Source organism: Aedes albopictus, chromosome 2 (assembly GCF_035046485.1).
Source record: "Aedes albopictus strain Foshan chromosome 2, AalbF5, whole genome shotgun sequence".
Taxonomy (NCBI): Eukaryota; Metazoa; Arthropoda; class Insecta; order Diptera; family Culicidae; genus Aedes; species Aedes albopictus.
In genome coordinates, this window is record NC_085137.1 from 321,497,807 (window position 1) to 321,522,419 (window position 24,613).

General features: G+C 39.9%; 1 protein-coding gene across 6 annotated transcripts in view; it reads left to right on the forward strand.

Moving 5' to 3' along the window:
- The window catches only part of LOC109403057 (tyrosine-protein kinase transmembrane receptor Ror), a 278,655-nt gene extending 254,951 nt beyond the window's left edge, over window positions 1-23,704 (forward strand). Inside the window, exons 1-7 of one of the 6 annotated variants that reach the window (XM_029879982.2) lie at window positions 9,910-10,190; window positions 11,967-12,534; window positions 19,560-20,624; window positions 20,694-20,898; window positions 20,952-21,664; window positions 21,726-22,051; window positions 22,109-23,704. In XM_029879982.2, the coding sequence (XP_029735842.2) occupies window positions 12,437-12,534; window positions 19,560-20,624; window positions 20,694-20,898; window positions 20,952-21,664; window positions 21,726-22,051; window positions 22,109-23,070 (3,369 nt within the window). In that variant the 5' untranslated portion in view covers window positions 9,910-10,190; window positions 11,967-12,436 and the 3' untranslated portion in view covers window positions 23,071-23,704. Of the gene's footprint in view, window positions 1-9,909; window positions 10,191-11,966; window positions 12,535-19,559; window positions 20,625-20,693; window positions 20,899-20,951; window positions 21,665-21,725; window positions 22,052-22,108 lie in introns of those variants that run through there. The other 5 variants (XM_029879985.2, XM_029879983.2, XM_029879984.2 and 2 more) reach the window with 5 other exon arrangements.
- Window positions 23,705-24,613: the final 909 nt, after the last annotated feature.

A 24,613-nucleotide genomic window follows, 5' to 3' on the forward strand; every position in this document is an offset into this window, starting at 1 on the left:
AAATGTGCTTCTGCTGTGTTGAGTCGAAGGTTTAAAAAAGAAGGACTGGAAGTGGCGCTTATTCATGAGCCATGGTCCAATAAACGAAAGATTCTTGGAGTTCTGACACAAAATAGTAAACTATTTTATGATCAGCAACAAGATTCATCCAGAACCGCTGTCCTAGTGCGCAAAACGTTAAAATGCTATCCTATTACAGAGTTTATCAGAAAGGACATTGTTGCGATCATGGTAGAGGTACCAACCACTAGGGGTAAAACTGAGATCGCTGTGGCTTCAGCTTACTTTCCTGGTGGTGTTCCTCGGGCACCTCCTCCTGAGATCGCATCATTTGTCCAATTCTGTAAAGAAAACAACAAATCGTTTATCATTGGCTGTGACGCCAATGAACATCACACGGTTTGGGGTAGTACGGATATTAACAGTCGAGGTGAGTCACTATTAGAGTATCTGTCTTCGAACAATATAGACATTTGCAATAATGGTGATAAACCTACTTTCTCAAATGTAATCAGACAAGTGGTCTTGGATCTAACACTGTGCAATGCTGCAATCTTTGACAAGATCACAAACTGGCACGTGTCAGATGAGATTTCTCTATCTGATCATAAACACATAATCTTCAATTGGAGTGGTGGAGATTATTCTAGAACCGCATTTAGAAATCCAAGGAGGTCAAACTGGGATCAATATGTAGAATTGTTGAATACGCATTCATTTACAATGGCAGAAACTATTGATTCAACCCAAAAGTTAGAATCATTTTCTCAAAGGGTAAATGAAAGTATCATCAATTCCTTTAACAGAAGTTGTCCCACCATACAATCGTCTTTTACTAGAGACGTGCCATGGTGGAACTTAAAACTGGATCGCCTTAGAAAATTTTCTCGTAAAATGTTCAATAGAGCGAAACAAATGGGAGATACTCAGTACAGGAAAGCCCTGACTGATTACAACAACGAAATACGAAAATCGAAAAGAAAATCTTGGATGCTGACATGTGAAAACATAAACAGCACTCCTGTAGTTGCAAGACTACAGAAAACGCTTGCAAAAGATCATTCAAATGAATTGGTAAACCTGAAGCGCGACGATGGAGCTTTTACCAAAACTCCTTGTTAAACTTTGGATTTAATTATGGAAACCCATTTTCCAGGTTCGGATTGGATTCCAATGATACTATATCTCTGGAAGGTGTATAAACTCATCGGAGTCAACTAGTACAATAAACACCGCCTCAAATTTAGCTGATGAAATCTTCACGAAGGCCAGAGTGGAAAGTGCAATAAGATCATTTCAGCCTTTTAAATCTGCAGGAGTTGATGGAATATTTCCAGCACTGATTCAAAATGGAGAAGCGGTGTTGGTTCCACCACTAATTGAGATGTTCAAGGCTAGTTTAAGATTGAATTACGTTCCATCAAAATGGAGACTTGTAAAAAATATCTTTATACCAAAAAAAGGGGAAGCGAGACAAGACGCATCCCAAAGCATACAGGCCAATTAGTCTTTCTTCAGTTTTGTTGAAGACTATGGAAAAGGTTTTGAAGGATTTTATCAATTCTTTTTACATAAAAGACCATCCCCTATCTGACTTCCAGTTTGCTTATCAATCTGATGAGTCAACGGTTACGGCACTTCATTCGCTAGTAACAAAGGTGGAAACAACGTTTTCAGCAAAAGAAATAGCTCTATGCGTCTTTTTAGACATAGAAGGAGCATTTGATAATGCCTCCTATTCATCTATGAAGCGTGCAATGGAGAACAAAAACTTCGACCAATGTACCAATGACCAATGTGGATTTATACTGTGCTTGCAAAAAGAGAAATCACCTCTGAGCTGGGAAGTTCTTCTATAACAGTAAGGGCAACGAAAGGTTGCCCTCAAGGTGGAGTCCTCTCACCACTAATGTGGTCCTTGGTTGTAGATGATCTTCTAAGAAGCTTGAAGGAAAATGGTTTCGAAGTTGTGGGCTTTGCAGATGATATAGTCATAATAGTGAGAGGAAAGTATGACGAAACTGTTTCGGAAAGAATGCAAAGGGCTCTAAACTATACACATTCATAGTGTATTAAGGAGGGCCTTAGCATCAACCCGTCAAAAGTCGTAATTGTCCCTTTCACTAGGAGAAGGAAGATCAATCTAAAAGCTTTTCGGCTTGGAGGGATACAAATTCATCCTAGTGATCGAGTCAAATACTTAGGTTTGATACTGGATGCTAAACTGAACTGGAATGCTCAAATTGAGTCCGTGATCGGTAAGGCAACAAGTGCGTTCTGGTTATGCTCCAAAACTATTGGCAGGAAGTGGGGCTTGAAACCAAAAATGATAGTGTGGATTTATACTGCCATAATCCGCCCAAAAGTGACGTATGCTTCGTTTGTCTGGTGGCCAAAAACAAAAGAGGTCACCACGCAATCAAAGCTTGCGAAAATTCAACGTCTTGCGTCCATTGCTGTTACAGGAGCGATGCGAAGCACACCATCAAAAGCTTTATTTGCGATTCTCAATCTGCTACCTATGCACGAGTACGTGCAATTAGAAGCAGAAAAGGAATTGCTGAGACTTGAACGAAACGAAACAACTCGTGCAGATTGGGAAGTCGGAGGTCCCACTGTTCGTCAAGGGTCAATCAAATTCTATACAGATGGCTCAAAAGTTGGAATAAAAACGGGAGCAGGAATCTACGGCCCTGGAATAGGAATACAAATTTCAGTGGCGATGGAACACTATCCTACCGTGTTTCAAGCAGAAATTCTTGCTATTTTGAAATGCGCGAATATCTGCCTTGAGAGAAAATACAGATATGCAAATATTTGTATTTTCTCAGATAGTCAAGCTGCACTAAAAGCATTGTGCGCTTACAAATGTACTTCAAAGCTTGTCTGGGAATGCATTCTTTCACTGCGCAGGCTGTGCCAAGGGAATTCAGTTAACCCTCGAGCGATCGCGCTGTTGTATTTTGTACAACACGTTGAAAAAATCTCGCTTTTTGTACTCAGCACCAGTGTGGTGCTGACCCAGGTAGTCAACCGCGCGAGTTACGGAAGGTTAAACTTTACTGGGTTCCAGGTCACTGTGGCATTGAAGGGAATGAAATGGCAGACGAGCTTGATAAAAGTGGTTCCAATTTACAGTTTGCTGGCCCAGAACCATTCTGCGGTATATCAAACTGTACAATTAAAATGGATCTGAAACGCTGGGCTGAGCAGAGGGTGATATCCAATTGGATGGATGTCAAAAATTGCAATAAGTCAAAACGATTTATAACACCAAATGCTTATAAAACCAAAAAGCTCTTAGAGCTCAACAAGAGAGCTCTATGTACATACACTGGCCTAGTAACTGGGCACTGCCCGAGCAGGTATCACTTGAAAAATATTGGCCATATTCAGAGTGATATCTGTCGTTTCTGTAATACGGAACGTGAAACCTCGGAACATCTGCTTTGCAGTTGTGGTGCTTTATACACGCGCAGGCAAAGATTTCTAAATAGTGGTTGCTGGCAACCCAGTGAGATCTGGTCTGCAAAACCTGTGAAGGTCTTGGAGTTTATCAATTCCATTGCACCTGACTGGGAGACGACGTGTCGTGGCAGTAGCTGATAACTTGACACATGGTAATTAGCTGGCTAGATGCGAATATCAAAACGGGACATGCCACAAAAGTTCAGCCTATTGGACGCAGTGGTTTAAATTTCCCCAACAGGGGAGGAAAAAAAACGGTGTGCTGAACAGCGTAAGGATTTCGGGTGAACTATCCAGTTCATTCGAATCTCGACGGGGACTACGACAAGGTGATGTACTTTTCTGCCTACTATTCAACATTAACCTTAGCCTGACCGGTAAATAAGCGTTTGTTCTCAAGAGACAGTTACGTTTATTGGATATTAGTTTTCGACGGATAGACTCCAAATGGAGAACGAGAAATTAAGAGCAGTACATGAGTTCAGAACTCCTCAGTCCCAGTAAGAGGTTGAAAGTTTTTAAGACTACACACTAAGATTCTGATTTTCTAACTCAGTAAATTTTTCGCTGAGTTCTGTATTTTTTTCATCTTTTTACTGAGTTCTCAACAGCAGATTTAACTCGGTAAACTCGGTAATCAATATTTACCGTTCATCAATACCGATATTTACCGTACATCTGTAATTTTTGACAGTTCATTTGCAGAACTCGTTAACTCATTTACAGAGTATTCAGTATAAGGGATAACCGAGCGTACCGAGTTAAATCTGCTGTTGAGAACTCAGTAAAAAGATGGGGAAAGTACCGAGCTGCTCTTAGTGTGTAGTAACTTCTCAGAGCATTACAATGTAAACCGTGATTTGTGAAACTTAGCGAAGTCGGATATGTTCTATAGGAGGTCCGAGGAGGACCACAAGTTTAGCTCACAGAGAGAGCTCTGCGGTATATCATCAAGTTGGGATATTTTAGCCAGGAAGACAACACCGAGTTGTACCTCGACACATCCCCGGAGGGGCTAGGGGCCGTCCCGGTCCAATATAATGCGGCGGCAGTTCCAAAGATCATTTCATGTGCTTCAAGTCCGTATAAAGTATCCCCAAAGGCGTCAATGGCTTGGGTGAGGGAGTTTCGGTATTTCTTTTGTGAAGGAATTTTGTCGTAAAGGCTGAATCCGAGATCAATGATTTTATCTTCGGTTACAAGATCGCGATCGTTGTGAAAACCCACGTGTACGAACCTTTTGCCCAACTTGTATAACATAGACAGTTCCCAAAAAACACACTAGTCACATAAAAAATCACGACATCGCAAGTTTTGGTTGCGCAGAAGTCACTGTTAGTAACTTCTAGCAAGTAAGTATTTATTTGTTTGAATTACGTCACAGTGGCTTCTGCTGAACAAAACCGGCGCTGCCGTAGCTCTTGTGTGTTACATGGGTTGTCTCATGAACATTTCTTGGAAGGATATCCAGTAGGCAGTGGAAGAGGTATCCTATGCTGAAGGAATAGTTGTCGAGCTACCGAGTTTGAAACATGGCTACATAAGAAATTGGAAGCATTGCGAAATCCAGGATAAGTTCTTGCGAACGCTAGGGCCAATCATCTTTAAAGAGGGAAATAGATTGTCCTGCCGGAAAAAGCTACATCAAAGAGGGTTGACAGCGGTATACCAAGGTCCCATCGGCTGAGGCGCTATGAAACGACTCATGCGGGATCATTTCTGGTGGCCAGTGAATGTCGAGAATTAGATGATATAATTGCTATAGTGCGTTAGGAATTGCGATTCGTGTCTGACGATAGCTAGGAGAAATCCACCGAAACCTCTGTCTAGTAGACACACACTGGCCGGACAAAACCTCAATAATCGTCTTCAATATAGGTATTATTTTTCTCTTACACGTATACGTCTCTAGTGCGAGTGTTCAACTAAGAAATATCCAAATGTTAAAATCGATTGTTTGAAAAATGAATCCTGAGGAACTATCGTTGACTGCGCTAAGCATGAAAAAAATGCATTTTGTGAAAATGGAGACGCACGGTCTCGGAACAAATAAAACAGTACTAAGCTCAAACAAACAACTCGACAACAAAGATCTAATACTTTCATTACGGTTTTGGTCAATCTAAGGGAAATATTGTTTTAAACAACCAATAATCCTATGAAAACTACCAATGTGTCAAATGAAAGATTTCAATCTATATTTTGCAGGAAAAATGCAGATGTCATGCTTATGCATGATTTCTTTATTAAAAGTGGCAGTGGCCAAAATAGAAGCACTGCAGTAGTTCTAGCAATATTCCTTACTTTGGTTTCTATTTTGGCCAATCATGTGTATTTCTTATGGGGGTGACCAAATAAGAAACACCCTGGCCAAAATAGACACATGGGAGCTAATTTTTGAAGGATTTTTTTTTTCTTGCATTTTTTTAATCAAAATCTATGGGTTTCACAGCTGTAATCATCATATTACATCAGGATCTATTGATAAAAAATAAATTTATGCTGATTTAGATCGCAACAGGCTGAATAACGCACTATGGCCAAAACACCCGACTGGCGAGAACTGATGATTCTACCCTACTTGAATAACACGTTGACATCGTTGGTGCAACGTTTTGGGAGGGAAAAAACTGTTTATTACGCGGAGGTAATTGTGTATTTTCGGCAGTTTCGTTCTCTTCGTCATGGGGGGTTTTATGAAAGCTGTTGAACTCAGAGTTGGCCTCAAATCTCACCCAATCAAGCTGATTAAGTTACAGGAAATTTGACCGACAAAAACTCCTCATTACGAAGAGAACAAATCTGCCGATAATACCCATCGTCACCTTATATTCTTTACAATGTTCCATTTATTTATACATGTGAAATTGTGTCTACATTCATGTCTACAATAATTATGATTAGGTAATTGAGTCTTAGGAAATAGTGTGCACCAAGTCTTACTGGAACCAAGTTTCAGATGCAACTCATAGGGTAATTCATGTATTTTGGACAGGCTGAAGACAACGTTGGAAAAATCATCCCCTAGCTTCCTTAGAAAGTAATTGATTATTTCGCAAAGTTACTAATACACTTATAATATGACTGTACTTTGCGTTCCTGGTGACAAAAACCTTAACGAAAGCACTTTAAGCTGAGAAAATCACATTTTCCAATCGCCTGTTAGAATTGCTTTTTGGACACCGAATATATGTTTTGGACACCCTCAGGTATATATAATTTGGACAGGGCAACTATCTCAATGTTTACCCATGAATATTGTTAAATCATGGAAGTAGCATAAATTATCAAATATTTTCTTACGAATAATCAAATTTCTCCGCTTAACAGGCATCTATTTTGATAACTATTACAGTTTTAGTTAAAATAGAGAAAATATCGCCGAACCCACAGAATACGCCTCCAAGTATGCAATCGCACAGCATCCCCATGTAGTTCGACAGATGACCAAAATATATTTACAGTAGAAAACTTGTAATGTATTTTGGACACCATCTATTTTAAGTGTTCTAGATGAATGTTAAGAGATTGGCTGCCTAATGCTTCTTTATTGAACATTTTTCATTGCAATAAGGCTTTTAAATTTCTTACAATTATTAATTCAACGATTTTGAGGCGAATATTGTATGTGACTGCGAAGTGTATGTCGTTAGCGTGGGACACAAGAGGACATTCTACTCCTGTACACTTTTTGAGTCCCATTTTGGTCCCATATCAACTGTGCAAAATTTCAGATCGATCGGAGAAACTATATTTTAGCGCCAGCCATTTTAAGTTTTCATACGATTTAGTATGGGGAAAATCACTTTTTCAAAGAAAAATCGCCACAGGTTGCCCCTTAACCCCTAAAAATAAATCGATGGATGATTTCTGTTGGAAATTTTACGAGGAACCAACCCTCCGAAGATCGCAAAGCGATCTGAGGTATGTGAAAAAAGTTATTGACTGAAAACCGAATGGCATGCAAACGCAGTTTAACATGTAAGGAATAACAATAAATAATAAAATCTCGTTATTTTATCGATCGGGTGTGGCCTAATAACTTTTTCCAAGAACGTCGCATCGATTTACTGTCTTCGGAGGTCTGATTCCTAGTGAAGTTTTCCACAGAAATCATTCGTCGACTTATTTTTAGGGATCTTGGGGTGACTCCTAGCGATTTTTCTTTGCAGGAGTAAAATTTCCCCATAGTAAATCGTATGAAAAACTAAGAATGGCGGGCGCTAAAATATAGTTTTTCCGATCGATCTGAAATTTTGCACAGTTGATATAGGACCAAAGTGGAACTCAAAAAGTATACAGGAACTTGAGTTTTTCCATTTTTTGTATTTTCCCATATAAACCGTGTACCAGGCTAGTATGTCGTCTTGCATACCTGTGCATTTGAGGGGTTTTAGTGAAATAATTTACATTTTCGATAATTTAGAAGTAAATTCTTAATTGTTAAGCGTATTTTCACCGTAAGGCATCAGAATAGGGTCTACTTGATCCAATAATCGATATTGAGAAGTATCTACTTTTATAAGCTCTCCGGAACAAGACATATAACGCCGTGCCTGTCCAAATTACATACATGTCCAAATTATATTTTTTACCCTACACTCAATTCTGTTTACACATGATCTTTTTTTATACAATTTTATTTTGCACGACTTTTTCTACGCGATTTTCTCGAAGTTACGCGATTTTAATCATTTGCGGAGGGCAAATCGCGTATAAAAAATCCTTTGTATTTTTTTGCACGATTTTTCGAAGCTACGCGAACTTTTTCGTGCGGACGCATCAAACAGAATTGAGTGTACTAAAAAATAATGTCATCAATGCGTAATTGAGTTGGTCTACCATTTCAAGTTTTTGAAGTGTTCAAAAATATTATAAAATGTCAGATTCGCAGCAAGGTGCTAAAACATGGTACCCGGGAACACTTACTTCCGGTGCTAAAACAGGTTCAAGTATGAACATCCAGTTTAACAACAACCCTTACATGAATTATAACTACATATTTTTATTGATCATAGTGGAAACCGCTTATTTTTATATAAAATCTTGAGTAGCAGCCGATTGAAAATTTGAAAAAAAAGAGTTTTTATTTTTATTAAACACACAACTATTTTACTTTACCAACAGCGGTGATTTACTAAACGCAACTTCTTGATTCCACAGTATATTGGAATATACTGCGGCAACAGCACCACACTGAACCAACACGTCCACCCATTAACGACTGAAAAGCAATACGCTCCCGCCCCTTGACGAACATCAATCGATTTGCGGATGACTGTCATCCGAACGCTTCCGAAGTCGGATGACAAGCATCCGAATGATCGTCTTCCTGAAATCGAATGACTGATTTAACAAAAAACGAATGATTTGTTATATATTTATTTGAAAAATTTAATACGATATTCAAAGGGGATAAATTCAGATGTATTAAGAGTAACAGACGAATACTATATGAAAAATCATTTCATTGTGAATTTCTCTAGGAAATGAAATAATTTAACTTTGTTTTTTAAATTAATTGCATTTATTAAATGAGCAAATCACTACTTTAAACGTAGCCTTCTAAAACATCTCTACAAAAATGTAGGGCTGGATGCGACTTATCCGGAAGAACGGTTGCAATTCGTTGTTTTATGAAATAAAGCGGCATGGCGCTCCGGGTACCGTTGGCTTGAATAAATCGACAGACCGTGCCGATAATCAACATTTTGCCGACTAGAGAAAACCGTCATTCTCATTATACTCTCCGATCACAAAAGCTTCAACAATGTCTGAAATAAATGAAGACTTTTTTCAATTATAAAACAACATCTCGTTTAAATTAAATTATTTATACCTTTATATAGAATAACTTCAACTTAATCCCATAAATTTCTTCAACCATACGCACTAAATCGTGTAAAAATACAAATGGCGGTGTTTCAGAGTCACAGCCAACAGCCAACACAGAGCTCGCAGCCAACAGCTTGATCGACACCAACACGAATTGCGAATCATTCAAAAACTGGAGGACGAACTATACCGAAGTCGAATCCCAATCATCTGAAAAGCGGATAACAGTCAGAATGGGGCGTCTCCAAAGTACAGTTCATCTGTTTACGAGATGATAGACAGTTCCAACAGCGTAATCTGTTTATCGACTGAAGAAGCATTCAAAAGCCGCAGTATATTCATCAGCATATGGAATGTTTTTCTTCTGATATTGTAGTGGTGACGCTTACGCTTATTTTTGTCATACGTAAGTGGAAGGATGGTTTATTAAAGCAAAGCGAATGACAAAAAATACGTTTGGATGATGATGTTTTGACTCAGTGCATGTTATCTCTCATTCTACATTCCCATTCACACAACCATCTTCTCTCAATCAACTACAATATACACAAAGCTTGCTAGTCCATTCACTGAATCCTCCTATCCAGTCAGTCCAGTGAGTCGATTGTCAAATCTCGTTGAGTACACTGCTCCGTCGAAGTCCGTCGATCCGATAAACAAAAGCCTACACAAAAGCATTCATTTTCGAATGAAAATCCTACATTTTGGCGCTGAAACGGTTCGCTTCGAGTGCTAAGTACGCGAAAAGGATGTAGTTACATGTCGGGAGTGTGAATTTCGCGCGGAAAAGGTGATTTCAATCGAGTGAAAAATCGAATCGAAAAATTTTCATTCAGCTTTGCCTGCGAAAAAGAGGAACGACCCACTGGCTGTCCCAGTATTGGTGGGTGTGTATTGCATAAAAAGCATAAAAACATATACAAATCATCAAAACATGCAACTGGGTGGCGCGTGGCTCGGTGTTGGTGTGATGTTGTGTGTAATGCCACACGACGGGACGGGGCCTGTCAGCTCTTCCGAGGAGTGTTGTGTATCGGTGCCGGCGACACTGCGAGGGTGGTGGCACGCGGAACCCGAGCAATAGCAGTCATTGGCGGCAGCCGTTACCCGACCGCTACTGAAAACAAATCTGTTTTCTTATCTCACTCGGTGGCTGGGTCCTTATGCATCAAATGGGATTGCAGTGGAGATTGCTTATTGAAGGACTTGCGGATTAGAATAGCGGAACAGTGTGATTGAACCCTGATACCGTAATCCGCGGTTTAAATTTATCACTTCAAAACAACTTATGTGGACAACATTAGCAGCAATTCAAATATTGGCATTTTTTTTTTTTTGCAAAATGAGTAGGTACCGTATGTATCTCTATAAAACTGCATGATGAATTTTGTTCAACAATTCAAGCAACACACATGGTTACAAAACAGTCGCGGCGGCAGCGCATGTTAGTGTTGCACAGAAATCACTGTAACTTATTGCGCAACCCTTACATGGTGTTTTGTAACCATGTGTGTTGCTTGGGTAATTTAAACAAGCATAGGTAAGAATAGAACATGCCATCTCTACTGTATGTTGTTCTTCTAAACCCAAATAACACAACAGAATTCTTACAACTAGTAAATTCTACGTGTAAAAAGAAATTGATTTTAACTTATTTGGTAGTTTTCTCAAATATCTCTAAGATGAATTAGTCCCGGGTTGAAAATCTTGTTTATGTAGATAAAAAAAAAGATTTTCGGTAGTGTCCAGAAAAAAAACAGCGCTAAACTAACCCTCCAAGACACTTGGGGAACTGTTACAGTCGGTTGAATGTAAGATTTCATTTACCTTAAGTAATTCCAATATAAACTGCGAAGGCTCAAATTAAAACCAAAATGTTGGAAAAATGTATAAAATCTAATTACAAATTGTATAAGCGCTAAGTAAAAACATTTTCTTGAACCATCCTAGTCAATTGAAAAACTAGGAGATCTTTTACAGATAAGATCTATTGAAATGATTGGGCAGATTTGGTTAAAACATGAGGATTTTCACAATCCACAGTTATTAACTGTGAACTCATTTTGTGTGGTACGCTCAAAAATGCTGTGTGGCCAAGGAAATAAAAGAAATTTCTAACACGAAAGGTTCCTGAACCAACCTGAAATCAAACATAAACAAGCCACCTTTGGCGTGGTAGTCCTGACTGCAAGATTACGGTGTCATCTATGGGCCCGTTAATCACAGATTACTTAAAAAAAATCCGCATATAGGTTCTATTCCACGCTGTTTTACTCGTCAACAATAACATTTTCTTCATTCTACTAATGTTTTACCTATCCTTAAGCTTGCTTAAGTTCCAGATATCCAAAATACATTCATTAGAAATGATATTGAAAATAATTGGGAATCGTACATACAAGTTGCTTTGCGTTCATTGGTTTCTTAAGATGTTTCATTATTTTGTCAAGTGTTGTCCTCAATTTGTCGAGAAGACATTGCTTATCTTTCTCGCTAAATCAAATTCGAACCGTTTAACCGATTATAAGCACATATAATCAATCTTCAACTGGAGCATAAGGGCCCCATAATGCCGCCAGTGGCAATCGGTCATATCATAATGAACCCTACACATTGCATGCTAGTGCTCATGCTTCCTGTTTTGAACGGATTTTCGCTTTTAGGAGCGGCAACTCGGCGACACCGACGACACACGGAACTGTGCGCGCGGCGTGGCAGGTCAGGAGCAAAGGCGTAGGCAGCGGTCTGCCTCTCTACTTCAAAATCCATATCGAACCAGGAGTGTGGTGTTCCATTCCGGCAGTGTATGTGTGCTTGTGTAAATGTATCGAAGCCAGAAGCAGCAGCATCAACAACCGAACCATGCTTATGCTCGGCTGCCTCGATAATGGTGTATGTTGGGGGGTAATAAAAAATTAGAAAAGCAGTTAGAAGAAAGCGGAAAAAGGCAGCTCCGGTGGGAAGTCGCGTTGTGTGTTTTATCGCAACAAAAGAGTCATAAAAAGAAATACCATCTTTGTATAGTTCTGGTGTGTGCAAGCGAAGAAGAATTTTTCTCCGGTGCGTGCGCGGCACAGAACCTGGCAAAAGTGGAACGCAGAGCGGTTCTGGTTGGCGTTCCGAGCGAGGAACTATGTTAGCAGCTATTTATATTGTGACAGTAGTGCTTTGTTTACACCACCAAGTGACGTATGGAGTGACGAAAGGAGCACTGGATGTGGCAAACAATGGGTAAGAACATTTAAAATAATGACTAGCACATAACTCGCGAAAAACAATATTACACTGCAGAATGTGTAGGTAGCTGTGTGTTGTAGCCAATCTTTCCGTAACTTTTTTCTTTTGTTGTAACCCTGCTATTGATGATTATTAAAAAATGTCGAAAACAAAATTATTTTATGAATGCTTAGCTTTGTTATACAATACAAGGCACAATATGCTTTTTTTTACAACAAACCCCATCTCAGCTCTAGTTTCAACGTCGTCTACTATACGGTCGACCATTAGTTCTTCCTCTCATGTAGGATGTATACATGAAGCATAACATGAAAAACCATATTGACTTTATGTTCGTGTAATCAACGGCAGATGTTTTAGAGAGCCATCCTAAATTATTGGGAAATTTTAGAGAGGGAGGAAGGTTGAGTACCATGTTCATGTTGATTCATCAAACGTTTTTATTTTATACCATCCATTCCAATCTTGTTTGTATGTCTTGTTGTAGTCATGTTACGTTAGAACGCAACTTGCCGTAATAGTCACAATAAATTCCTTCGCAAAAAAAATAATCATTTATGGAAATGTTTCCATAGTAAATTGAAAGATGGGTGAATACTGAATAATTATGAAAACTGTTGCTTTGTAAACTGAATAACCATTTACCAATGTTTTCATTTGACCACCGGATTATCGAAAAATCGAACAACTATTTTGTGAACTTTAAAAATGTGTTTGGGCCTGTTCATAAACTACGTAGACTCTTAGGGGGGACGGGGGGGTCTGGCCAAAGTCTACGCTCCATACAAATTTCGAAAATTTTGTATGAGGAAAAGTCTACGAGGGGGAAGGGGGGCTCTGAGATGGCCGAAAAAAAGTCTACGTAGTTTATGGACAGCGCCTTTAGAACACAATCAATTCTAATAAAGTTTCAAATTTTGAACAGAAAAAAATAATCTGTTAATATCAGGATTGAGAATTATTTTAGGAACTTCTTAATTATATGAATTTGATTTCTGATTTGATTTGGATATATCTAGATATATAATAAAATATATAATAAAAACTGAACCGTTCTAAGAAAGACAAGAATTCTCAAAAATTGAACCGCCCACAATCTTCGTAAAATTGCGTTTGTAATGTAGGGCGATTCGTCATACATTAGATTTGTTAGAATTCCTTTTTTACTAATCTAGGGAATCGCGCCACTTGGGCGGTGTCTTCTATATTCGTCTGTATTCCACTATAACTCAGTCAAATTTGAACCAATTGACACAACTTTTGGAATGTGGTGAGATAGGTATAGTATCTACCCGTGTACAACATTTCAAGTCAATTGGTTCAAAATTGACTAAGATAGTGGAAAACAGACGAATATAGAAGCCACCGCCCAAGTGGCGCGATACCCTATATAAATAAAAGTGGAATGGTGTTTGTATGTCACGGATAGGTTCACAAACGGTCCAACGGATATACTTAATTCTTATACTGTTGCATTCGTACAGAGCTCCGACGCGTTCGTGCGAAAAACTGAGATTCTGTTTCGAGTGACACTTTTATAGGGAACTGAATGTTAGAAAACGCAGTAGACGGGCAGTACGACGTTTGCCGGGCCAGCAAGCATTTTTGTTAATAAAAAAGTGACGAAAAGTGATGAGCACCACTGCTCAATGGGTTTCACCAGACATTCCTCCGGGAATTTCTGCTGGGATATTTTTAGAGGTTCCTCCAGTGATTGTTCCAGTGCTTTTTTGAGGATTCCTCCAGGAATTTCTCCAGAGATTCCCAAAGGAATGTATTTTTTTTAGGTATTTCTGCAAGTATTCTTTCAGAGATTTCTTCATATATTCCTTCAAGAATTCCACAAGAGATTGCTCCAATAATTTAATCTGGAATAAATTGAAGTATTTCAGTTGCAATATCTTCCAGAAACCCTTACGGGAAACTTAATCTGGATTCCTCATATTTTTATTTCCTACAGAAATTCTTCCAGGAATTTGTAGAGTAAGCTTTCCTGGGGTTTCCTAAGGAATTCATCATGGGAAAGCTTCCGGGATTCAGGAACTCCTGCAAGGATTCCTTCAGGAACTGCTACAGGGATTCCTCAAGGAGTTCCTCCGCGAACTCTTCTTTGAATTCCTTCAGGATTTCTCTAAGGATTCCATCTGCAATTTCTTCAGGAATTCTTTCTGGGATTCCTCCAGGAATTTCTCAAAGGATTCTTCCACGAACTTCTTTAGAGATTTCTCCAGGAATTACTCCTCTGGGGATTGCTGCAGGGATTCCCCTAAAAATTCATCCAGGAATTCCTTCAGAAATGCCTCTAGAGATTCCTCCAGGAGTATTTCTAAAGACTCCTTCGTTAATCCCTACAGGCATTCCTCTAGGGTATCCTCCAGGGATTCCTCCAAGAGTTCTGAAAGGCTTAACTCGGGTTTGCTTCTGTGATTCTTTCTGGAACAACTTATTTTAAAAATTCCTCCAAAGACTTTCCCATGAACTCTTCTTAAGATTTCTTCAGAAATTCCTCCTTATATTCCTTAAGGATTTCCTCCAGGAATTAATTCAGCGCTTCCTCCAGGATCTGTTTAAGGATTTCCTTACTAACTCCTCTTGAAATTGATTCCGGGTTTCTTTCTGAAGTGTCTTCAGGAACTCTTCTAAGGATTCCTTCAAAATGTCTCCAAAAATTCCATCTGCGATTACTTCAGGAGTTATTCCTGGTATTCTTCTACGAATTTCTTAAGAAATTTATCTACCATTAATGTTTTGGGATTTTTTCCAGGGATTCCTCTGGGAATTCCTGCAGGGATTTATTCAAAAATTCCTCCAGGAATTCATCTAGACATTCCTCCAGAAATTCCGCAAGAAATTCCTCTAGAGATTTCTGCTGGAGTTCCTCTGAAGACGCCTTCAGGAATTCCTTCAGGCATTCCTCTAGGATATCCCCCATGAATCCCTCCAAGAATTCCTACATTTTTTTTCAGTGATTCCTCCAAGAAATCCTCCAAGGTTTCTTCAATGCATTCCTTCATGAATTGTAATTCATGAAGTAGTTCCTGAGATTTCTCCAGAAATTGCTTCCGGGATTGTCCGTAGAATTCCACCTGGAATTCCTACAGAAATTTATCTAGGAATTCTTTAAGGTATTTACTTCAGGAATAACTTCAGAGAATCACCCAAGAATTCCATCAGAAAGCTTTCCTAAGCTTTCTTCCGAGAAATTTTCCAGGCATTCTTCCATGGATTCCTCCTTGGATTCTTGCAGAGATTTCTCTATGATTTTTTCAGCGATTCCTCCAGGACTTCCACCAGATATTCCTCCAGGAATTGCTTTAGGGACTTCTGGGATCGCTTCAGGAATTCTTTTTGGGATTCCTCCAGAAATTCATGCAGGCATTCCTCCAGAAATTATTCAAGGGATTACCTAATAAGTTATGTCAGCAGTTCATCCAGGAATTTCTCCAGGAATCCTTCAGGGATTCTTTTAGAAATTTTTCCAGGATTATCTCTAGGAACACCTTTTGGAATTTTTCCAGGAATTCCTCCAAGAGTTGTTCCAGATCTTCCTCCATGAGTTACTGCAAGGATTTCTCCAAAAAATCCGCTAAAAATTCCACCAGGAACTGCGTTAGGGATTTTTCTAGAGATTTCTCCACGAATTTCTCCAATGATTCCCCAGGGATTTCAGAAATTCCTTTGAGGATTTATCCAGGAATAGCTCCAGATTTTTTTTTTTCAATTCTTGCAGGAATTTCTTAGGGGATTTTTTTCAGAAATTTCTCCCAGAGTTCCTCTAGAGATTCCCCCAGAAATTTATTTAGTAATTGATGTAAGATTTTTTCCATGAATTCCTTCAATGATTCCTTCAGAAATACCCAAAGAAATTCTCCCAAGATTTCATTCAGGAATTTCTCCAGCAACTCCTCCGGGAAATCCTCGAGGAGTTACTCCAAGAATTTCTTCAGGAATTCCTCCAAGAATTTCTCAAGGAATTTATCCAGGAATTGCTCCCGGACATCCTTCAGAAAATATGACAGCAAATCCAGGATTTTCTTCAGAAAATTTTCTGGGAATTTCTTCAGAAAATTTTCCAGGAAATTCTCCAAGAATATCCTCAGGAAATTTTCAGGGATTCCTCCTGGCATTTCTTCAGGAATTTCTCCTGGCATTCCTTCGTGAATTGCTTCCGGTATTCATCCGAAATCCCGATTTTTTTTCAGGGATTTTCCCAGGGATTGCTCATGGAAATCCTTCGAAGATTCCTCCAGGAAATACTTCAAAGATTCCTCCAGGAAATCCCCTAGGGATTTCTTAAGAAAATATTTCAGAAAATTTTCCAGGAATTTTTTAGGAAATTCCCCTGGAGATTCCTCTAGAAATTCATCCAGTAATTCTTTCAAAAATACCTCTAGAGATTCCACCAGGAATTACCTCATGGATTCCTCCAGCAATTCCCACAGGAAGCCCTCCAGAATTTTATCAAGGAATTACCCCCAGATTTTTTTTTCAGAAATTCCATCAAATATTTCTCCAGGAATTGCTGCTGGACATCCTTTAGAAATTATGTCAGCAATTCCTCTAGGGATTTTTTTCAGGTATTGCTCCAGGAATTTCTCCTGAGATTCCATCAGGAATAGCTTCAGGGATTCTTCCAGAAATTTCTCCAAGGATTCCTCCAGGAAATCCCCCAGAAGTTATTCCAAGGATTCTTCCAGGGAATTCTCCAGGAATACTTTCAGGATTTTTCAGGGATTTACTGAGATTCCTCCACGGATTTCTACACAGATTTCTTCAAGGATTCCCCCAGGGATTCTTTCAGGAATTCCTTCGGGGATTTCTCAAGGGCTTTTTTTTTAGAAAAAGAAAAATAATAGAAATACCAATCTCCCAGAACTCCTCTGAAGATTTCTTCAAAAATTCATCCAGTAATTCTTTCAAGATTTCCTCTAGAGATTCCTATGAATACCTCTAGGAATTCCTTCAGGCATTCCTCCAGGATTTCATCCAGCAATTTTTCTAGGAACTTCTCCAGGAATTCCTCCTGGAAATACCCAAGGAATTTATTTAGGATTTCCTCCAGGAATTGCTTCTGGTTATTGTTCAGAAATTATATCAGCAATTTCTTCAGGAATTTCTCCAGGAAGTCCTCTGGGGATTTGTTCAGAGATTCTTCTAGGGAATTCTTCAGGAATACTTTAGGATTTTTTCTGGGATTCCTCCAGACATTCCTCCAGGGTTTTCTTCGGAGATTCCTCCACGGGATATTTCCAGAGATTCCTCCAGGAATTCCTCCAAGGGTACTTCCAGGAAATCCTGGAATTTCTCAAGGGTTTTTTTTTCAGAAATTTCTCCAGCAACTCCTCCCAGAATTCCTCTGGAGATTTCTTCAGGAATTCTTCCAGGGATTGTTCCAAGAAATTTCTCCAGGAATTCTGGCTGGGTCTTATCACGTCTTATCCAAATATTCCTCAAGGAATTAAGCCCAGAATTTGTTCAGAAGTTTCTCCAGGCATTCCTCCAGGATTCTCGCTAGAGATTTTCCCAGTTCTGGCTACAAGGATTCCCCCAGAAATCTCTTCTGGGATTTCTCCAAAAATCCCCCCAAGGAGTCCTCCAGAAGTTTATGTAGGATTTCTTCTAGGATTTTCTCATGAGATTTCTCTTCAGAAATTTCTGTAGGTATTCCTCCCATAATTTATACAGCAATTTCTCTATTAATCATTTTTATTGATATTTTTAGTGAGCCAAAGAAAAAACGCCTTTTATTTGTGTGACGTTTCGGCCTACTCTTTTCTTTCAGCCATCCTCAGACAATTCAGATCACCGCAGCAACTTTCACCTCCTATTCTGCTGGGCGATCACGTACCACTGTGGTACGTTTTTTTATTATGTTTACCTAATTACATCTATTCTCTACAGTTTTGTTTTGTTTTGAATACCCTTAAATGCTTGCACATCAAGCCTCTGATGGTAGCTTGTTTGTTACACTTTCTGCTGAGAAACGCTGGATATTGAATCGCATCTGTCGCTTAGTCTTTGAGTTCTCCACGGTTAATAACCGTGCTCGAATCGTACTGACGAAGAAATAGTTATTAGAGTTGATGATTCGATGACATCAATATCATCCGAGAAGTGTCGGCCGTCCACCATGGACACCAGAACATTCAGGCCATCTGGTTGTATCCCGATGTGCTTGCGGTTGTCCTGCTTAGTGGGTGTTGCTGATGGTCATCTCTCTTTTTCGTAAAAAGCGGTAAAATATTAACAGCTCAGGTAGTGGGGAACTGGGACTAGTTCGGCAATGGCGCGCCTAGGCTTTTGAACCAAAATAGAAGGCGAAAATTTCTATGTCTAATCCCACGATAAAGAAATTCAACGGAGTGACAATAAATTTCTTTAGCAACGTCACTCCCCACGTTTCTGCTTCACATATATGATAGGGAGCATTCATTACGTACGTCACATCCAAATTTGGAATTTTAGACCCCACCCCCTCCCCCCTTCGTTCGGGTTTTCGCTATACTTAACACATTCATTGTCACACTTTCACAAACCCCCCCTCCCCCCTAGGACCGTGATGTATCTAATGGATGACCCCATACATATTATGCGGAACGACTGGCAACCTGCGACCACTTGTGGAAAACATGTGGTAATGCACGGTGTGAAATCACGAGCACACGAACAAAACGTGTTCCACGGTTTCATCGCAAAGGCACCGACCGAGCCCCGGCACGGTGTGATGTGAAACACGCCATAGTAATCGCATGTAAGAAATCGATGACCGGGGCACGGCCGGGGCCCGGCACGGTCCCGGCCCGGTTTAATGGGAATAGCCCTTAAACCAACTATCTAAACAAGCGTGGGTTTCTTTCCACATGGTATACATACGACCCCTTTTTTGTTTATCTTGTTTTACGAGAAGCATGGATCACTCAATATATAAATAAATATTCTTGTTTTCTCATCACAATTATAAAATATTTTTGAGGTATATCTAACTAAACTGTTGTTTTTATGTCTTCCTATATCCAAAGGTTGATTCCACCGGAGCCATCAGCCGAGAAATTCACCCGTCGGAAGAAAACGGAAAAACTGCTCTATCGAGATGAAGACGAAAAGTTGGAGCTTGGCGTCTGTCAGGTCTACAGCGGAACCACGTGCGAAGCATATCTCAAGAATCAAACAGTCTTCATCACACCGGACATTACTATGGAAATTCTGGAGGAACGGCTGAAAGCCGCCTACGGTGTAATTCGTGAGTCCAAGGACATGAACGCTAACTGCCGGGTGTATGCTCTGCCAAGTTTATGCTACAGTATTCTACCAGTATGTCAAACGCCGGAGAAGACCAACCATCAATATTTCGCCAATAAAGCGGCGGCGGAGGCTGTCAAGAGGAACAAAGCTAAGTTCAAGTCGTACGAAAAGAAGAACAATCGAAAAATAACTATGAAAAGTACAACCACGATGTCCACGACAACTGAGAGACTGAAGGTGTACTTCAGTGGAGGAGTAACTCCAAGTATAAACATCATTGATTTCAACGGGGATATTGTAACGGAGAACTCAATAGACGAAAGTGAACGGCGGCGGCAGCGGAGATCGAGCGACCGTAATTTTCTCCAGCAGAATACTTATGGAAACGATGAACGATACTATTCGTCGTATTCTGCGAACAGCAACAGTAGAAAAAACTATCCACCTACAAGAAATACGGAAAATTTGAGACGAATTTGTCGTAACGATTGTGAATTGCTGGAGAACGAGCTGTGTCAGAAGGAATACGCAATTGCTAAGAGACATCCAACGATTGGTCAAAAATTGCCGTTGGAGGAATGTGATGATTTGCCGCTGCAGAATTCCGTGGATGGCACTATTTTGAATGGGATAGGCGGATTGGGAAGCTCCGGCGATATGGAGTGTATGAGACTGGGAATTGAGATGGACATCAACAAAGACGATGACTGTTACTGGGAGAATGGGTACAGTTATAGGGGAATTCTGGACAAATCCAACACTGGCAGACCATGTATGCGGTGGTCTAAATTGATGCGAGAAATTTCCAACTATCCGGAGCTAGCAGGTCACAACTATTGCCGGTAAGAATAAAACAAAACTTAAAGTCCGTTGGAAATGCAATAAATTCTTGTTGTTTTTTTATCTTCTAGAAATCCTGGTGGAGAAAGAGAATTCCCTTGGTGCTATGTTGATTTAAAGAAAACTATGGAGTTTTGCGACATTCCGCGGTGCTCGGAAAGAATGTGGCTTTACATTATTGTGGGCTTCATAGCATTCTGTACGTTGATAGTGGTCATCGTAACAATAGTATGCTGTAAAAAGTATAGGAAGCACGGAGTATCAAATATACAAAATGTAAGTCCTAAGACGCTTATTGAATGCGATTATCAACATACTTGTTATTCCAGATCAACTTACCAAATGCCGATAAGAACATTTATGGGAACTCCCGACACAATTCTCCGATTGAAATGACCTCATTGATAGCTAATCAAAACTCAACGGGTGCTATCAGTCGAAATGCAGAAAATGGAGGTATTCAAGGATTGATCACTGGTCAAAATGGTGGTCAAGGTCAAACTTCTCAGTCCAGAAACAATGGTATTGCTCGAGTCCCTCAGTATACTCTACAAGATGTACGATTTGTCGAAGAGCTTGGTGAAGGTGCTTTCGGAAAGGTTTACAAGGGAGAACTCACCCAAAAAGATGGCGATAAGATTTTTGTCGCAGTTAAAGCTTTGAAGGAAAACGCTAGCGCGAAAACGCAAGCCGATTTTAAGCGAGAGATAGAGCTGATTTCAGACCTCAAGCATGATAACATTGTGTGCATTTTGGGGGTTGTTCTGAAAGAAGAACCTCTATGCATGCTTTTTGAGTACATGGCACAAGGAGATTTACATGAGTTTCTAATTGCCAATTCACCGAATGAAGGAAAGCAGCTGACGCAACTCCAGTTTTTGTTGATTTCTCAGCAGATTTGTGATGGAATGGAATATCTGGCAAGCCATCACTACGTTCATCGAGATCTGGCGGCTAGAAATTGCTTGGTAGGAGATAATTTAACCGTTAAGATATCGGATTTTGGACTGTCGAGGGACATCTACAGCTCAGACTACTATCGGTGAGTTTTTGTTTCGTGAAATGCTATTCGTTTCAATCACTATACAAATTTTAAATTTCAGTGTTCAATCAAAATCCTTGCTCCCCGTCCGATGGATGCCGTCCGAATCCATTTTGTACGGCAAGTTTACAACTGAGAGCGATGTTTGGTCATTCGGAGTGGTGTTGTGGGAGATCTACAGCTACGGATTGCAACCGTACTACGGCTACAGCAATCAGGAAGTGATCAATATGGTCCGAGCTAGGCAGCTACTACCATGTCCAGAAGCATGTCCCAGCGCAGTATATTCACTGATGGTGGAATGCTGGCATGAGCAAGCCGTACGCCGTCCAACATTCCCGGAAATAGGTCATAGGCTCAAAATTTGGTATCAAGCACAAAAGAGAAGTATGTCGAATTAATGTGAAGTAGGACTTTTGAAAACGATGTGTTTTTTTTTTACAGCTGAGCAAAATGAGCAAAGTTTTAATCGAAAAGGATCCGTCTTAAGTGTCAATACTCAACGAATGTCCTCACAGGGGAATTTGAATGCTATAACACCGTCATCATCATCCAGTCATCAATCCCTTAGCCGGAACGCTCAAATGGAAGTACGTGACCAGCAACAGCCTCATCAGTCTCATCAACAACAGCGCAAACATCATCATTCTCTAGAACGAGAGAAAATTCTTCGCACAAATCAACAACAGTCACAACAACAGCCTCATCACCATCATGCTCGGTCTCATCATCATCACCACAACTCACTTGAGCGTTCTAACAGTGGCAAAATGGAAGAATCTGAACAGTTTGAAACTCAAAGTAATCGCAGCTTCTACCACAATTCCGGTACTAGTCGTAGCAGTAAGAGTATACATTCAATGCAAGATCAGTCCCAACTAGCACAACCACAAGTACCGCATCAGCATCATCCCGTACCTCAATCCTACAAAAATTTCAGCCTGCCCCGCAAAAGCATAGACAGTAATTTAGAATTCGGTGATGGAGATACAACTGCAGCAAGCAGCCCCGGAACCGGCTACTCGAATCGGGAGTCCAAGCGTCCTCCCAAAGATCCACACCGTCATCATCATCATCACCATCACCATGGATCGGGCCGAAGTCGAAGGATGGATAACTCCTCCGGGACCATGTCAATATCGTCGCTGAACAGCGAGGCCGATCTGAATCAGCAGATCCAAATGATACCAAAGAATAGCACCCAGTCCTTGGCGCAGCCACCCATGAATCGAAAACCTAGCAGCAGTGGTAGCATTCTCAGCGTAGCCAGTGAGTCCAACAGTTCCTTCGGTGGTAACATTAATTTCAACAACCTAGCAGCGACTCCGTCAAACGATAACTCAGTCGCACCTGCCGGTCCTACCGGAGGTCTCCCGTTAATGCAGAGCTCTTTCCACGAGGGATAAGACTTTGTGCGAGACTTGTTTTTAAACTTTTTATTTATGTCACATTGTATGCATTTAACATAGTACTTAAGAAAAAACGAAAAGAAACAGCATGGACAAGTAGGATTTTTAGATAAGTGAAAAATGAGGGGTTTTTATTCCAGCTTAGGAATAGGCAAGCATAGGAAAAATGGTTCTCATCAAGCGAGCGCTACATAGATAGACAACAACGAGGTGGGCTGATTTTATCTCAGTGTGTAACAGTGATCTCTTATTTGGACTCGTAGAAGAAACAAACATGGATGACTGGTTTAGGTTGTACTTGTCTGAATAAAAAACAAAACATATTTAAGTATTAATTTCGAGCACGTCACAGTTCTACACTTTGATACTGTACTCGAAGACTGATTTACTGTATTGTCTCCATGCATTTCATACATAGTTCGAGATAATCGAAAACGAGTATAAAAATCGCTTCAGAAAGCAATTGCTATCAATTCCGCCAATCAAAACATTATTTCAAAAATATCATTACTTTTTATTTATGTGTGTGAAGTCATCCATCTCAAACATATTCTCATCTTTTATGAGCTAAACTAAACACAAAATGAGGCATGGGTATATGTCTAATGGAATAAATATAAGTATTACCGGATTCTTATGTGAGTTGAAATAAGTCGAAAATCCGAAAATCCACATTGACAGTAAAGTGTGCTTATTGTTTGGTGGTGCAGCTCGGAATTACTATCTTGAGAGAAATAGATCCACCACCTGATCTAATTTTGCACTCCTCGCCTTGTGCCAACCAGGTCGAACCCAGTCTCGTAGCCGTGTGGTTAGGGTCGCCAAGCTTCGCTCCATGCTGTTGAGTATCCATTGTGATGCATGCTTCGTGTGTCTCTCGTCTAGCGTTAAGTTTCGTTCAGTCTGCCAGGTTCGGCCGTAGAGTGCAGCATCTTTCGGCACCTTCAGAGATGGAAATGTTCTCATCGTGTGAATGTTCCGAGAGTAAGTCGTGAGTGAGTTTACTCGCATTCGTCTGATTCGTGAGTACAGGTGACTACCAAGAAAAACAAAACCAAAACTATTCACGAAGAACTGGTGAAAGTGCGGGAAGGGGATTTTAGTGTGACTTTTATTGTAAGCTGCCTGCAAACCATTGGAAGTCATCGTTTTATTATCTGATGCACTCACGTATGGTATAAGTCAGTGTCCACGATGAAATTGGCACACAGAAAATATTGTATAACTTTTGATTGCGTTCGCCAAAATAGCTAATTTTTTGACCATGAATAGTATATTATGTGTAGCTAATACCATACAATTTTCATTAAAGTCGGTTGAGTATTGGCGCAGATATTGTCGATATCATTAAATGAGATTTTAGAAAATTTGGGCACCCATTTCAAAAAATTGCTTAGGCTATAACTTTTTTGTTACCTCATCAAAACGTTTGAAAATTTCACTCGATATTCTTAACATAGTATCAATTAAGTGGTAAAAATTTGATCGAAATCTGTTCAGTACTTTTTCTAGTAAATATCGTGGTAACACTGTCCCGATT